Genomic DNA, 14,501 nt, shown 5'->3' on the forward strand with positions numbered 1-14,501 from the left:
ATATTATATTGACAAAGAGCTGCATTTCTTCCATTGTCCCAGCCAGCGCCCTACAGGTTTGCACAGACATTTTAATACCCCCACATTATTATCTGTGTGAGACTGCACAGTCATCAGCTTGTAACTACAGCTAGGTTGAGCCAAAAGGACTTGTCCAGAACCCATCAAACAAGCACAGAAGGACTCCAAAGGCTTGTTCAAACTGGCAAACTTTGTATTATTCAAAACAAATAAAAGAACCAGCAGAAATATCTGGAACAATGCTGTCCTTTTTACAATGGTGACGAGGCTACATTCAGCAACAGCTGCAGGGCAGTTAAATAGGAAGCAGCTCATCAAAAATAAAGTGATCCAAAGTTTGAAAGGTCTTTTGAAAATACCGAATGCATCTCTGTCAGCTTTAAGGCCTTCTCTTCCCCCAAAGAGAAGGCAACCAGAAAAGCTGATTATAAAGCATCATTTATTTTTTAAAACCTCAGCTATTTTCTCTATTTAATTAAATTCTTTTTATACACTTGTCTTCACAATGACTGATTCAGTTCTCCAACACATCCAAGCTAATTCTTCAGAAGCACTGCAAAAACAAACCAATAAAAAAGCCTTCCTATTTTGCCAGTATGTTCTTAAAGAACCGCAAAATTGGTGTGCAAAGACAGCTAAAGATGTAAAAAAAAATTCATCTTCAATTGTCAAAGGTTCTTATTGTAGGTTTTGGTGCTTTTGTTAATGCTTAATTAACTAAAGCACATACCAGACACCTACCTACAAATTCCTTTTAGTCAGTCAGCTTTACCTTCCTCGATATTTAGTGTTATCTAACATACTGAGGGGGAAAAAAAACCCAAACAACACCCCTGCCACCAATAGCTCTGAGATTCCTTGAAGAGAAACCAGGGCTGAAATACACGTCTTGTTTATTATTAAGTATGCCCCCCCCAATAAGGCTATAAATTCCTTATTTTCATTACAAAAGTTCCTTTTGTGACCATTTATCACAAAAGTGTAAACAGGTTACTTATTCCTTGACCTTGTTTTTAATCCTGATTTCTTAGGAAATGAGACCTTCGCAATCACACAGTCTTGTAGACCCTCTCTAATAACTTTTCAAGGTTTTAGTGAATGTTGAGCATGTGAAAAAGAAGGAGGATCTCTCAACTTTTGACAACAATTGAGCTCCCAAGCTTTGTGCAAAGTGGCAGCTAGCAGATGGCTCTGAAGTTTTAGAACCGATACACAAATGCTACATAACAAATTTAAGCCTACCAAGAAAAACAGGTTGGTTGGCTGGTTTGACCTTTCTTTCACACATCTCCAGGAATACATTACACACCACATATTGAAAACTAATATTCTACAGTGCACGTAAAGCCTGTCTCAAAAGACACACTAAGCCACCCAGGTCACCTGTGCTCACAACACCCCTGACACCAATACTGGTCCCAAGCCACAAACTTCCTGGTCCTCCTCTTTGCAGAGAAAATTCAGAAATACTAGGATATACCAAGATAAACTACAGCCAAGTGAGGCCTAACTTTGAGCTCAGAATGTGCAACCAAACAGGAACGTAAATGAGTTCTCCACAATAATCGTCTAAGCTCTACTTCGCATTTCATTCACTACTGCCAGGATTACCTTCTTTCTCCCAGAAAGCCTGGGAAAAATAAACAATATGACCATTAATAAATTGGTAGTATAAGGAGCCAGCAACCAAAACATGATCCCAACCTTCAAACTGAACTTCCACAGACTAATGATAATTTTGGTCACCGCACTGAGGAAAGTGTAGAGAAATGGAGAAATTTGTCTGCAGATGTTAACAAGTAATTCCTCATAACCACAAGAAAAATACGTAACTGTTTCTTTAAACATTAATAATTGATAGAAGATTATGACATTTCTTAAAGAGCTGGCCTGACTTGTACAGAAAAAGAAATCTGTGGAAAGAGGACCTGCAACACACACACCTCCTTCACAGGCAACAACCCAAAAGATACAAAGCAAAACTTCAAACTTCACCAACGAATGAGCGGTCTTCTATTAAAAACTGATCACAGTCCCGTCCCCCCCATCATCTACAATGCTCTTTTTAATCAACAGTGACAAAAAAGAAATAGGATAAACTTGTTAAGCCTCATTCAACTTTCCCCATTCCAGCTCCCCCTCTCTCCCTTACACAGTGTTTCTTCCTTTTCCCCCACTTCACACCTTTCCCCTTTTTCCCCACTCCCTAGATTTCTTTCTGCTCTGACAATGCGCTATACATCACATGAGCTGACAGAAGCATGTATGCTAACAAACAGAGATACATGCACCCAGGTATCACAACATTCTCTCACCTGCTCTGATGGCTCCCAATCCCCTTCTTTGTTGTTCCCTGCCGGAAGCCATCTGAGCTGACATCCAGGGGTTGCTCAGGGACCGCACTCCAACTGATAGCTGTAGAAGAAAGGATTATAAACAAGGGAGATGCTCTCATCACAAAAGCAGAACTTCGCAGTTCCTTTCATTCTGTGTGTTCACATGATACCATGCTGCTTCCCAAAACAATTTAAACTAGAAAGAGGACCGTGGCTCTCTAGGTCAAGGATTTCAGTACCTAAAAGAACAGGTAAATTCTGTTTAATTAATAATAATTTAAAAATATATATACACACACATACATACACAGAGAGCTTTCATCTTAATCAGGTCCTTCAAGAATCCATGCCTCTAAATATTTGGCCTCCAGCTCTGTAATTCTCCCCTTTTTAGGGGGCTTCTACTTTCTTTTGTACATCCTGTCCAGACAAAGAAACTTCAAAGTCAGATGGCTTATTTTCATATCAGGCTGTGAAATACTTTCCCAAGCTACTTGCACCAGCCGCTCTGTGTTTTCCTTATTAATTTATTGTGTGCTACTATTTTATTGCATATTGTATACTCTAAATAGTTCTATGATAACTGGCATACATCAAGTATCTGTAGACTTTACTTGAAAAATGTTATTAGCTAGTGGTCAAAGAAAAATACCATGTTGGAAGAGCTAGCAAGTGCCAACAACCTTATCCTTTACCCCCAATTCTGGTAACCTAATTACCATCTTAGACTGTGAGCTTCCTAATGCTGAAACTCTGCACACCATACCTTACAGATTTATAAATAACTAGCACAGCATCAATAGCAAGTTAACAGAAACAAAACCGATTGACATGCCCAATCTGTCCCTCCATAACCTAACAACAGTTCCTTTAACTTCTACTGCCTTGAGACAATTTTTGTTCCTTAAGTTCTCCCATTTCTCTGTGTTCCTAACAGGCAAAACAGCTGCACACATACTAACTCTAAAGACAATTTTCACGGCTTCTCTCCTTCATGATACCACCTTGCCATTCAAGATGCTCAAACCCTACACATTATAAAGTGTATTATGGAGACTGATTATGTCAATCACACTTGTACTATGATTGAACTGTATGCTGCAATTGCTGTACTCTGCTAAGCATAAGCTGTACTTGCATTGTGATTTAGATACAATGCTGTATCACTCTACTAAATTAAAATCCTGTGTAATGTCTATTATGTAATGTCCAATCACATTAAATATATATATAACTGGTGTTAAACATTAAATCCTCCACAAGTGGAGTATCTACAACCACCTGGTCAGAGAATACCAGATTCTGACAGATAAAAATTTACTTAAGTGAAAACATTTTCTATTCTTTCATTTCTTCATAGTTATCATAACTTCAAAATACTAAACAGAACACATTTATCTTTTTAAAAATACCAGCTGAAACATTCCTATGAAGCATATTTCAATAGTCAGTGTAATAGCCCTGATTTAGACTTTACTCCAACTTTTACCCCTTCAAGAAAAGAAATCAACCTGGCATAATTCATATATGCAAAAAAATGTGATGAAGCATCATTCATCTTTATTTAACTGAATGACTTGAGTAACTACAGAAAGGAGACATACACAGGAATTTAGTCACAGTTGTTTGGGATCTTGTTTGTTGAGTGAATTGGCACCATTTTTCAATGATGGATTCTGTTTCCTTTCTCACAGGATCAAAATCTTTTCCTTCCTGGCACCTGTAAATAACTCCAATTTAATAAATCTGAATTCCATTAAGGAACCCTTTGTTTCCATTCTATTTTATCATCAGCTTTACTGTAACAGAATAACTGCTACTTCCAGTTAAGCCAGAAAGTATACAACAGCAGAAGGTAGGCACGTCCAAGTTTAAAGAAACTGCTCAACCATATACATACAGTGGCAGTACCAAAGTTTGTTTTCCCCAAATGAGACCATGCTGCTAAATCATAACATGACTTGCATATTCATTCATCACCATGACAAAAAATGCAATGTCCAAAACCTCTATCAATTAAACCTTTACATGATACTACTCTGTATTCTATGTTCACAGATTTCTGGAGCAATTCAGCATGGCAGGTCTCCTGATTATTACCAAGGACAATGGAAAAATTAACTGAAACAAGAAGTCTTTTGATATTTTTGTTTTCTTATCACCCTCAGAACTTTAGCTTTCACTGGTTATTTTCTGTCTTTGTTTAGATTATAGATTCTTAACGGCATCAATCAAGTGTTTATTCAGTCCGAAAACTCCCCACAGGAAACTAGAGGCTGAGCTGAATTATTAATTATTAACAATTAAGTTTGGCCTGAAATTAATTTCCTGCTACAAGTCACCTTTACCTCTAGCACTGGCAATTAATAAAGTTCCATTTTAGGAAATTACCAAAGCCACCTAATTTCTATTTGAACTTTTTCAAACAGTTATGCACCTAGTCCAAGTTAACTCACCTGCACTACAAGGAACAAGTTTTGTTTTGCCGTTAGTTTGAGCTTCCTGAACTGCCTGACGGCTATGTTCAAATCGAAGATCCGATTGCAGCAGCTTAACCTCCTGAGCAACAAAACCCTCTGGTAAAAGCAAGGTGTGCTGACATCTAAAATTAACATGGAAAAATGCAAATTATTTTAAGTCTGGTCTTCCCAAACAAGCCAAAAAACCAAACAAACAATTTCCCTTCAAAACCGGAAATATGTTACTTTTGCATTAAAATTGAATTGAACATGAGCTATAGAAGAGAGATAAGGAAGTTTGGGGGCATTTCTTCCTTCAAAAAAGTATTTGATAAAAAAACAAAGCCACAGAGTTTATTAAGAACTTGTCCATCCTAGAAAAACTACAATTAATTAATTTTTAAAAAGGTCTAGTTAAAAGCTGATGTAATCAATGGCGATAAAGTATGCAGGATAAAAACTGCAATAAACTTCTGCAATCACAATGAAAAACAATAATCATGAAGTATTTACATACTCAACCATATTAACACCTGTTTTATGATACTAAAGGTTCATAATCAAAGACTAGAAAGATATATACTTACAGTTCCATATATAATCTCATCTTTGCTACCTTAAGTTACTGTTACACACTGAACAGGATTAGGAACATGTAAGGAGGAAACAATAGCATGTGTATAATCATCATAATACTTACACAGAGCAGGAATGCAGACCGAGATTCAAACTGTCACATGTAATAGTCTGAAAAAGTGTCTGACTTTGCAACCTAAGACTAATCTTTAATGTAATTCAGATTAAAGAAGTAGAGAGATTTTTACCATGAAAATAAGCTTTTCCTTTCCAGTCTAACACAACTCTTAAGTCTTTTTCCACCTGACCAGCACAAGCTTGCACATGCCAAGTGTCCTGAATCACTTCAGTAAATCACATACCAGCTGAAATTGGCAGACACCGTGTGTATGTCACCTGGTCCAGCCCCCCCCTGCTCGGGCAGGGCCACCCACAGCGCTGCCCAGGATGGTCTCCAGACCGCTTTTGAGCATCTCCAAGGTGGGAGACCCCATAACCTCTCAGGGCAACCTCTGCCAGTGCCCCATCACCTGCACAGTAAGGAATTGTTTCCTGACGTTCAGAGGGAACCCCCAGTGTTTCAGTTTGTGCTGTGCCCATCACCTCTTGTCCTCTCACTGGGCACCACTGAAAACAGCCTGGCTCCACTTTCTTTGCACCCTCCCTTCACAGGTGTTTGTGCACACTGGTAAGATCCCCCTGAGCCGCCTTTTCCCTGGGCTAAACAGTTCCAGCTCTCCCAGCCCCTCCTCATATGAGAGATGCTCCAATCCCTTAAACATCTTTGAGGCCCTTTGTCAGACTCTGTCCAGTATGGCCCTGTCTCTCTTGTACTGAGGAGCCCAGAACTGGACACAGCACCCCAGATGTGGCCTCACCAGTGCCAGTACAGGGGAAGGATCACACCCCTCCACCTGTGGGCAATACTTTGCCTAATGCAGCCCGGGATACCATTAGCTGCCTTTGCTGCCAGGGCACACTGCTGGCTCAAGGTCACTCCTTTCCTGCAAAGCTGCTTTCCAGCTGGGCAGCCCACAGCCTATGTTGGTGGACTGAGCTGCTTCTCCCCAGGTGCAGGACTCTGTACTTCCTTCCCCTTATTGAACTTCACGAGGTCCCTACCCTTCTCCAGGCTGAGGTCCCTCTGGATGTCAGCACAATCCCTAGCGGTATCAACCACTCCTCCCCATTCTGAGTCATCACAACTTGCTGAGGGTACACTCTGTGCCATCATCCAGATCATTAACAATGACGTTAAACAGGACTGGACCTAGTACTGACCCCTGCGCACACAAAGCTGGTCACACCTCCAACTACACTTTAGCCAGCGATCAGCACCTTCTGGTGTCAGCCATTCAGCTGGTTTGCAACCCACCTCACCATGTGCTGATCCAGCCTATACTTTTAACAGAATCTCTACGAGGATCTTACAGGAGGCAGTGTCAAAAGCCTTACTGAAGCCTAGGTAGACAATACCCATTGCTACTTCCTTGCCTATCAGACCAGTCACTTCATAGAAGTTCTTCAAGTTGGTCAAGTGTGACTTCCCCTTGATGAATCCATGCTGACTCCTTCTGATGATTTTGTCTTTCATGTGCCTGGAAATGGTTTCCAGGACCCACTTCCTTCCCAGGGATCGAGGTGAGGCTGGCCAGCCTGCAGTTCCCTGGGTCCTGCTTCTTGCCCTTCCTGAAGAATGGAGTGACTTTTGGTTTCCTCTAGTCTTTGGGAATTTCTCCCAGCTGCCATGATCAAGCAAAGATTTATGGGAGTGGCCTCACAATGATGCCTGCTGGCTCCCGCAGGTCTCCTGGGTACATCCCATCAGGGCCCAGGGACTTATTCATGTCTGCTGTTCTTCTCCACCTCATTCCTCTTCCACCAATGGTACTTTCACCTTGCTCCAGACTTTCTCCCTAATCTATAGGGCCTGGGATTCCTGAAGGCTGGTCTTGCTAGTCTTGGGGCAAAGAAGCCATTCAGTACCTCAGCCTTTTCCATGTCCTGTGTAACCATGTCTCCCACTTCATTCAGCAGTGAGCACATTTTCCCAAGCCTTCCTTTTGTGACCTGTGTAATTAGAGAAGCCCTTCTGGTCTTTGACATCCCTTGCTAGATCCAATTCCAGTTGGGCTTTCCCAACCTCACTGCCGCATACAGAGACGCTGTCTCTATACTCCTCCTAGGTTACTTGCCTTTGCTTCTACCCTTCATATGCTTCTTTTGCATGTCAGTTTGGCCACGAGCTCCTTGTTCACCCACACAGGCCTCCTGACATTTCTGCCTGAATTCCTATTCAACATGATGGACCACTCTTGAGCTTGGAGGAGGTAATCCTTGAATATTAACCATTTTTTTAAGGGCTCACCTTGCCTCTGGGGCCTTATACCATACGACTCTTTCAAGCAGATCTTTGAAGAGGCTGAAGCATGTTCTGCTGAAGTCCATGGTTGTGAGCTTGCTTTTTACCCTCTTCCCACTCCTCAGAATCCTGAACTCTACCATCTCATGGTCACTGCAACTAAGGCCTCCTTCAACCTTCATATCCCAGATGAGCCCCTCACTGCTAGCAAGTGTGAGGTCTAGCAGAGTACCTCTCCTTGTTGGCTCCTTTATCTGCCATTTCAACCATTCATAAAGGTTGATCAGGTTGAAAAATCCCACTTCTTTTTATATTGCTGAGCAGGAGGATAAGAAACAAGAATGTCAAAACCAGAGCTGCTGAGCCACAAACCACATCCTTTATAAAAGCTAAAGGCCCACAGTCTCACGGCAGAATTCTGAAGTGCATCCACCAGAATGCATGGAGACTACAAAACATGAGCTTGCACTGCACATCCAAATCAGTGTGAATAGAAGTGGTGGAATAGATCAATGAGAGATACTTGTTTGCATGCAAAGTGTCCCAGAAGCACAAAGTCTTGCTCAAAAAGCAATAAACTGACAACACTAATCAAAACAAGTGCTGGCATGAAATCATGACTTCCCAACCTGGCTGCCAAACAGCACTCGTCTTTCTAAACTCAAATGTACTCCACAGCAATTTCTGCATTAGGTCTAGAACTCACTTTCCATGGGCTGCACAGAACAACTGAAGGCACATGACAGAGTCAAAAATAACAATTTTGAAAAATCTCTACTGAGAACAGACTGACAATATGATTTTGAAATCTTAAATGGATGGACTTGTATGCATATGCAATAAACCAAACATTAATCTCTTGCAAAATTTTAAGTTTGGATCCAAGCTCAGGAAGACAGCAAAAAGTAAACTGTTTTTACTACAATTCCCTTCAAAGCAAGTTTAAAATACATCTTTTACTCACTGGAAAGTAAATTTGAAAGCAGGGTCTAAAATCAGCAAAAGCTTCAGAAGAACCAAGAAGTTCATTAAAGGCTAAGTTACAAAAAAGTTTGAAAGGACAACCAGAAAAATATCCTTTCAACAGTGCAAAAGTCTACCTATACATTAATGTGGAATCATTTCAGTCAGACTGCCTTTAGGATGGATGGAGAGATTTGGGGGCTTTTAAAGTTAATTTTAAGAATGGTCCTGCAAGAAATAGAAGCTGCTTTTGCCCATCAACAAATTCTATAATAAGGAACTTAAAGATATTCAGAATTACTTTGTGGAGTACAGATAACTGAATAAATTAAGGCTTTTTTTGACCCAGTTTGAGTAAATAAAATCAGGAAAAGGCAAGAAAAGTTCAATTTCACTATGCTGAAACCTTCACTGCACTGAGTTTTTGTCCTTCCAGCTGCTTTTCTGCTGGAAAGCTTCTAGTAAAACTTTTGTCTAGTAACAGCTTTTCACTGCTCTGTGAAGGGACAACCAAGGGGATCTTGAATCTAATGGAAATTCTTTTGTGAATCTTCAGGTCTGAAGCAGTAGTCAACTTTTCTCCATACTGCACAGGGCTTCCTGAAAATGTGAACTTGCAGAAGTTCACATTTTCTGCAAATTACTTTGGTGCAAAGTTCTGGTATTTTTGTTTCACATGTTGTCTTCCATAACTCACGGTCTCCATACACACTACCAGATTTCCAAAGGAGAGCACTTACCTTTCAATAATTGCTCTCCGCATAGCTTCTTCACTATATGGACACTTCCCCACTACAACTGCTGACAGATACACTGGATACTGCAGGAAATGCATCAGAAGAGCTCCTTGACACCCTAACACATTCCAGCGAGCCAGTTTATCGCTGCAGGACATAGAGCATGTTCTGTCCCCACGCCCTGGCTTCACTCTTAATAGTCCTACACAGTGATAACCTAGCCCAGGTGTTCGGGCATCACCCAGCTCTCCAGGTATGCATTTTGCTCCAGTTCTATAAACATCTACTACCTTTAGTCTCCCTAAACCAGTCTCCTTATTAGCTACTTGCGTCTCTGCAGAACATTCACAGTTCTCTGGATCTGTGTCATCTTCTTGTTTCACAGATACTTGCTGAACATCCAGGTCTTCAGTGATTTTGGAAAAAACACCATCATCATCAGTTTTCATTCTCTTGATTACACGATTACTTTCTGTTTCATCTGATTTCCTATTATCTTCTGAACCCAAATGATCATGGTTACGTCTACACTCTGATGATCGTCCAGGTGCAGTATCGCCAGTCGCTGGCTTAGAAAGCTGGTTCTCTGGTTTGCTAATTGGAATAATAGAAGCATCTCCACCTAGAACAGAAGAAATAACATCAAAAATGGCCAAAAATGCACCTCTCGTTACTGGAACATATCATACCAGTCATGTACCAGTAATGTACCAGTAGTACCAACTACTACCAGCTTTTACAGCTTTGCACTCAAGAAGATTTAACTATGAGAATACGCTTTTCAAACAACATTGCCCTGTACAATGATGAATAAGACTTTGCTGGAATTTGAGCCAACACATGAAATAACCAAAAAAGCAAAACTTCAAACAAAAATTATGAAGCAAAGGTGTCAAAGACATTTGACAGACTACAAGCAGTGCAGAAGACTCGCAGGAAAACTAGTCCGATTAACTAAACAATACAAACCTCAAAAGAATAACTAAAGAATAACCTATCAAATAAGGATGGAAATTTTAATCTGTATTCCTAAAACAAGCTCAAAACCAAAATTCCAAAGCTCAGTTCAAAGCAAACAAAGCCTGACAGGCATGAGAAAAAGGCAGTCAGGAAATTATTCATGCTATTAAATTTGAAGATGTAGATTCTATTCTCATATTGCATTAATAAAGAAAACTATCATAGCATATTCCAACAATGCCATCAAAATCATAAAAACCTACTAGAAACTAATTCACTATGTGAAGTACAGATAGACTTCTTTGCTCTGGTAACAGACCAGCAGTTGAAGAACACACTGGTAAGAGTGTGCTAACATCAAGACGTCTGATAAGCTGGCAAACCAAGTTATTGCATCCCTGCATTTTGCCAACAGATCCTCATCTTTGTGGTGCTGGTTTTTTAAAAAACACAAAGAGCATTTTCAGTGACAAAACAAGAAGTTGCATTCCATTCCATAGGAAGTTTTGGATTGGGGGTGTTTGGTTTGTTTCATTTTTGGTTTTGTTTGGTGTTTTTTGCATGGTTGCGTGGGGAAGTGTTTTGATGTTTGGTTGGGGGGGAGGTTGGTTGGGTTTTCTTTGTTTTGTTTTAGGGGTTTTGTTTGTTTGTTTTTTAATAAGTGTGATAAATGTTGTTTTTCATTAAAATCTGAATCCAAGGAGAAAACGTTTAAAGTGAAGCAACCAGGAGATATGACAGGATCTCTGACAAGTATGTTAGTTTCTGGAAAAGAAACCAGTAGCCATTATTGTTTAAAGAGCAAGTGAAGCACTCCACTATATAATGAGCAGTATACTGGATTTACCAAGTTCTCAAGAATCATATTCAGTGACATAGAATGGTCCTCCACATATCAGTTTGGCAGTCAAGTACATCTTAGGGCACATACTGATAACATGAGTTACTGCCTCACTCCCAACTCCAGTCCAACAAGAGACCAAAGAAAAGCAAGGGGCAGAGAAGATGCTACAAGTGGGAGCCATGAAATTGGTTGACTCCAGCATACTCACATGGGGTATGGCTGGAGAAGAAAACAAATGTGGTATTTGGTCTGAGTTTCCATTTCCCAGTTTCAGTTCCAGGAATAAAGATACTACATTGCTGATGGGAAGCTGCCAGCCACATCTGATGGAGAAGATACCTGTTCAGCAGAAAGTTTTCATGAAACATTACTTCTTTTCTGATGCGTAGGAAAACAACAAAAATGAGATGCCCACTAGTGCCTGTTCTTTCCTGATGAAGATCTACAAGAAGCCAGTCAGCTATTCTTCTACAGATAGATGGGATCCAACATACTCCATAAACACAAACACATCATTGGAACCTTAATAACAGGCCTCAAAGGGTTGCTTGCATTCAGTGGAGTTAAAAGTCTCCTCAAATTGTATATCTAAGGTCCTCTCCTCCCACTCTGTTATTTTTACTCACAATGCAACTCATCTGATTCTGCGAGCGCCAGTTTAGCGGCATCAAACTTCAAGAAATGTACTTGTTTCTGTAGCATTAGTATCCTCCTGGCTTGGCTCCTTGAACCACCTTAGCCCATGTGAACATGAGGATTGGTATGTGAGAAACAGGAAAAAGGCTACCCTTTACAAGCTAGTCATCAGACCAGTACTGACACCACACGAAATCAGATCATACTTCTCCATACAGAGGTTCTACAAGAATAATGAGGAAGAAACAAGCTTTTGTGAAAGGGCCTTAACACCACCTAGAAGTGTAAAAATTAGGTTAAACTCCTCCCAACAAAAGGAGTCACCTACACAGAAGTAATACCTTCTCTTTCATTACAGTCTCATCCCTGAAGCTGATAAATTTGGTTATTTCAGCTATAGGTCAAAACCATTTGTATCACAACAAACAACCTCAAGTGGCACTGAATAACAGCACGTGAACTTCATGCCTCACCTCTGGAAGCTCCTCTTAGCCACAATTTCAGCATGGCTGTCATTCAGAATGTCTCCTAAAGCAACAAGAAAGTAAGAATATGCATCATTATTGAAAAGGAGACAAACAAAGCAAACCAAATTTGATGGATGACAGTTTCTCCAGATGTGTTAGTACTTGAAGGTTTAACATTGGTATTAGGTTATTGCAAGACAGTTAAACTTCCAATCACTACAAAAGGAGGTCAATAGCCTACACAAATGAAGAATAAGCATCTTCACAGAAAATCAGAGACGTGTTTAAATACCAAATTTTAACTCTTCAAATATCTGAAATCCTTTGAGTTGAATGAACGCTGGCTTCCTTCAAATCCTTCCTCATGTTTGTTCTTAATAGTAAATCTTGATATTCTCAGATTAAGCATAACATCAAGACAATTTCAAGCACTGTTAAGCTTTTGGTTTAAGTTTCCTGTTGCACTATGTCCTACAATTTAAATTACTGTTCTTGTAAATAATTCTGGCATTTACCAGGTTTACACATCTCATCTTCAAACTTCCTGCAGTATCTACCTATTGTGGTATCCAAAAGGAACAGGATCTGTAGATCAGCCTTTATTTCAGGAATAAAAGGTCAGATGATAAAAGTCTTTTTTTAACATTTCTAAAATTTTAAAAGTTCTCTAAAAATAACCATTAACTTGACTACCAATAAATCAATGTTATAACAGGAAAGTATTTTCTAAATTTAAGATAACCAAAGACAAACAACAAAGCGAGAGGAACTAGCTTTTTTCCCCTAGTCAAATTTCTACTTTTGACTTGTAATACTTGGATTGTATAGTACAATCATTTAATCATAGTTTTCCTAAATCAATCAGAAGAATGTCTGTACTAATACTCTTCTAAGATGGCTAAGTCATAAGAAACATCCACAAAACTCGGAGATACAAATTTAGTTTTTTCTCTTCTGCTCCACTAATTCATTTCAATATGAAGGACGTTACATAGAACACGACACAGTCTAAAACTGATGCACACAAAACTGCTTCTCCTGTCTTGCTTGACTGCTCCTCTGAAGTCTAAAGAAGACAGAAAGCCCTGTACCTACATATTCACTCCCTTCTTACTCACTCTTCAGCATTAATTACTACAGCTTCTCCTCTCTCCTAGGAAATGAGACAATACATTATGAACTAAAAAAGACATGCAGAGCAAGGAAAGTCCTGTAATAAATGATAAGAAATGGTAGCCATGAGAAATCATGTATCTATCCCATACATTTATTGTACAAACACAACTATCAAGCTGCAGAATATACAGTAAGGGCTAAAAACCCTGCTAGTACCTTTCTGGTGCGTCACCCCTACCCTAACTCAGCAGTAGTATCTTTTGTATCAGACCACAACAAAACTAGACTGTAACAGGTGAGCGAAGTGCAATTATTTTGCTTACATTTTGGTTTGCTTTTAGTTATTAAGCCTTCAGGTATGCAGACTCGGGGCCTAATGACTACACATTTCCACATATAAAAAGTTTATTCACCTTTAAGGCAGCAAGTGCAGCAAACTTTCAGGGCAGCCATTCTGACTGCCTAAGCTCCTCTCTTGACAAGGTAAGGTCTGCCTTGAGCTTCTGGCTTCAATCCAGAAGTCTGAGCTCAATGCCTTGGACATTTTCATCAATTCTATGACACCAGCAAGAAGGTAGCATAGGTAGTCTGTTCTTGGATTTTACACCATACTTACCAGTTTTTCTCATTTTGTTTTGGCCAATACATTTTGTTCCAGTTCCCATAGCAACAACTTCCTTCATTACTGAAAAAAAACCCCAGCATTAACTGAATGAAGTATTGCCAGAAACATTGCTCTCATTCTGGAAGACAGTATGGATAACATTGCGTAGAAGTGAAGGTACATGGAAGCAGGCTACACAACATTCCAGAAAGGAAACAGTATCAGCTGGAGAACGGAACATAGTAGGCAGAAGCACCTGTGCTAGGGAAAAGTCTATGATCCCACAGCAGGCGTGCTAACGTGGCCTTGACTAGCAAGCCAACACACAGCAGATGCTGGCACAGGATTCCTCAAACATGGGACAGAAGCATGGGATACAATGTGCAGGACAACACGGAAGTGCCAGTACAGGAAAAGAAG

At 40.0% G+C, this 14,501-nt stretch overlaps 1 protein-coding gene across 8 annotated transcripts in view; it reads right to left on the reverse strand.

The window, feature by feature from the left end:
* ADAT1 (adenosine deaminase tRNA specific 1) overlaps positions 1–14,501 on the reverse strand; it is a 31,183-nt gene that overhangs the window by 15,487 nt on the left and 1,195 nt on the right. For 6 of the 8 annotated variants that reach the window (XR_008825665.1, XR_008825663.1, XR_008825662.1 and 3 more), the window contains 6 exons: positions 14,094–14,162; positions 12,368–12,422; positions 11,467–11,597; positions 9,458–10,076; positions 4,814–4,959; positions 2,337–2,436 (listed from right to left, as the gene is read on the reverse strand). Coding sequence is in view for 3 of the 8 variants with exons in the window: in XM_056360577.1 (XP_056216552.1) it covers positions 2,337–2,436; positions 4,814–4,959; positions 9,458–10,076; positions 11,467–11,597; positions 12,368–12,422; positions 14,094–14,162 (1,120 nt within the window). In the remaining 5 variants the exon portion in view is untranslated. Of the gene's footprint in view, positions 1–2,336; positions 2,437–3,961; positions 4,078–4,813; positions 4,960–9,457; positions 10,077–11,466; positions 11,598–12,367; positions 12,423–14,093; positions 14,163–14,501 lie in introns of those variants that run through there. The other 2 variants (XR_008825666.1, XM_056360579.1) reach the window with 2 other exon arrangements.

The sequence above is a fragment of the Falco biarmicus genome, chromosome 15, assembly GCF_023638135.1.
Source record: "Falco biarmicus isolate bFalBia1 chromosome 15, bFalBia1.pri, whole genome shotgun sequence".
NCBI classification, from domain to species: Eukaryota; Metazoa; Chordata; class Aves; order Falconiformes; family Falconidae; genus Falco; species Falco biarmicus.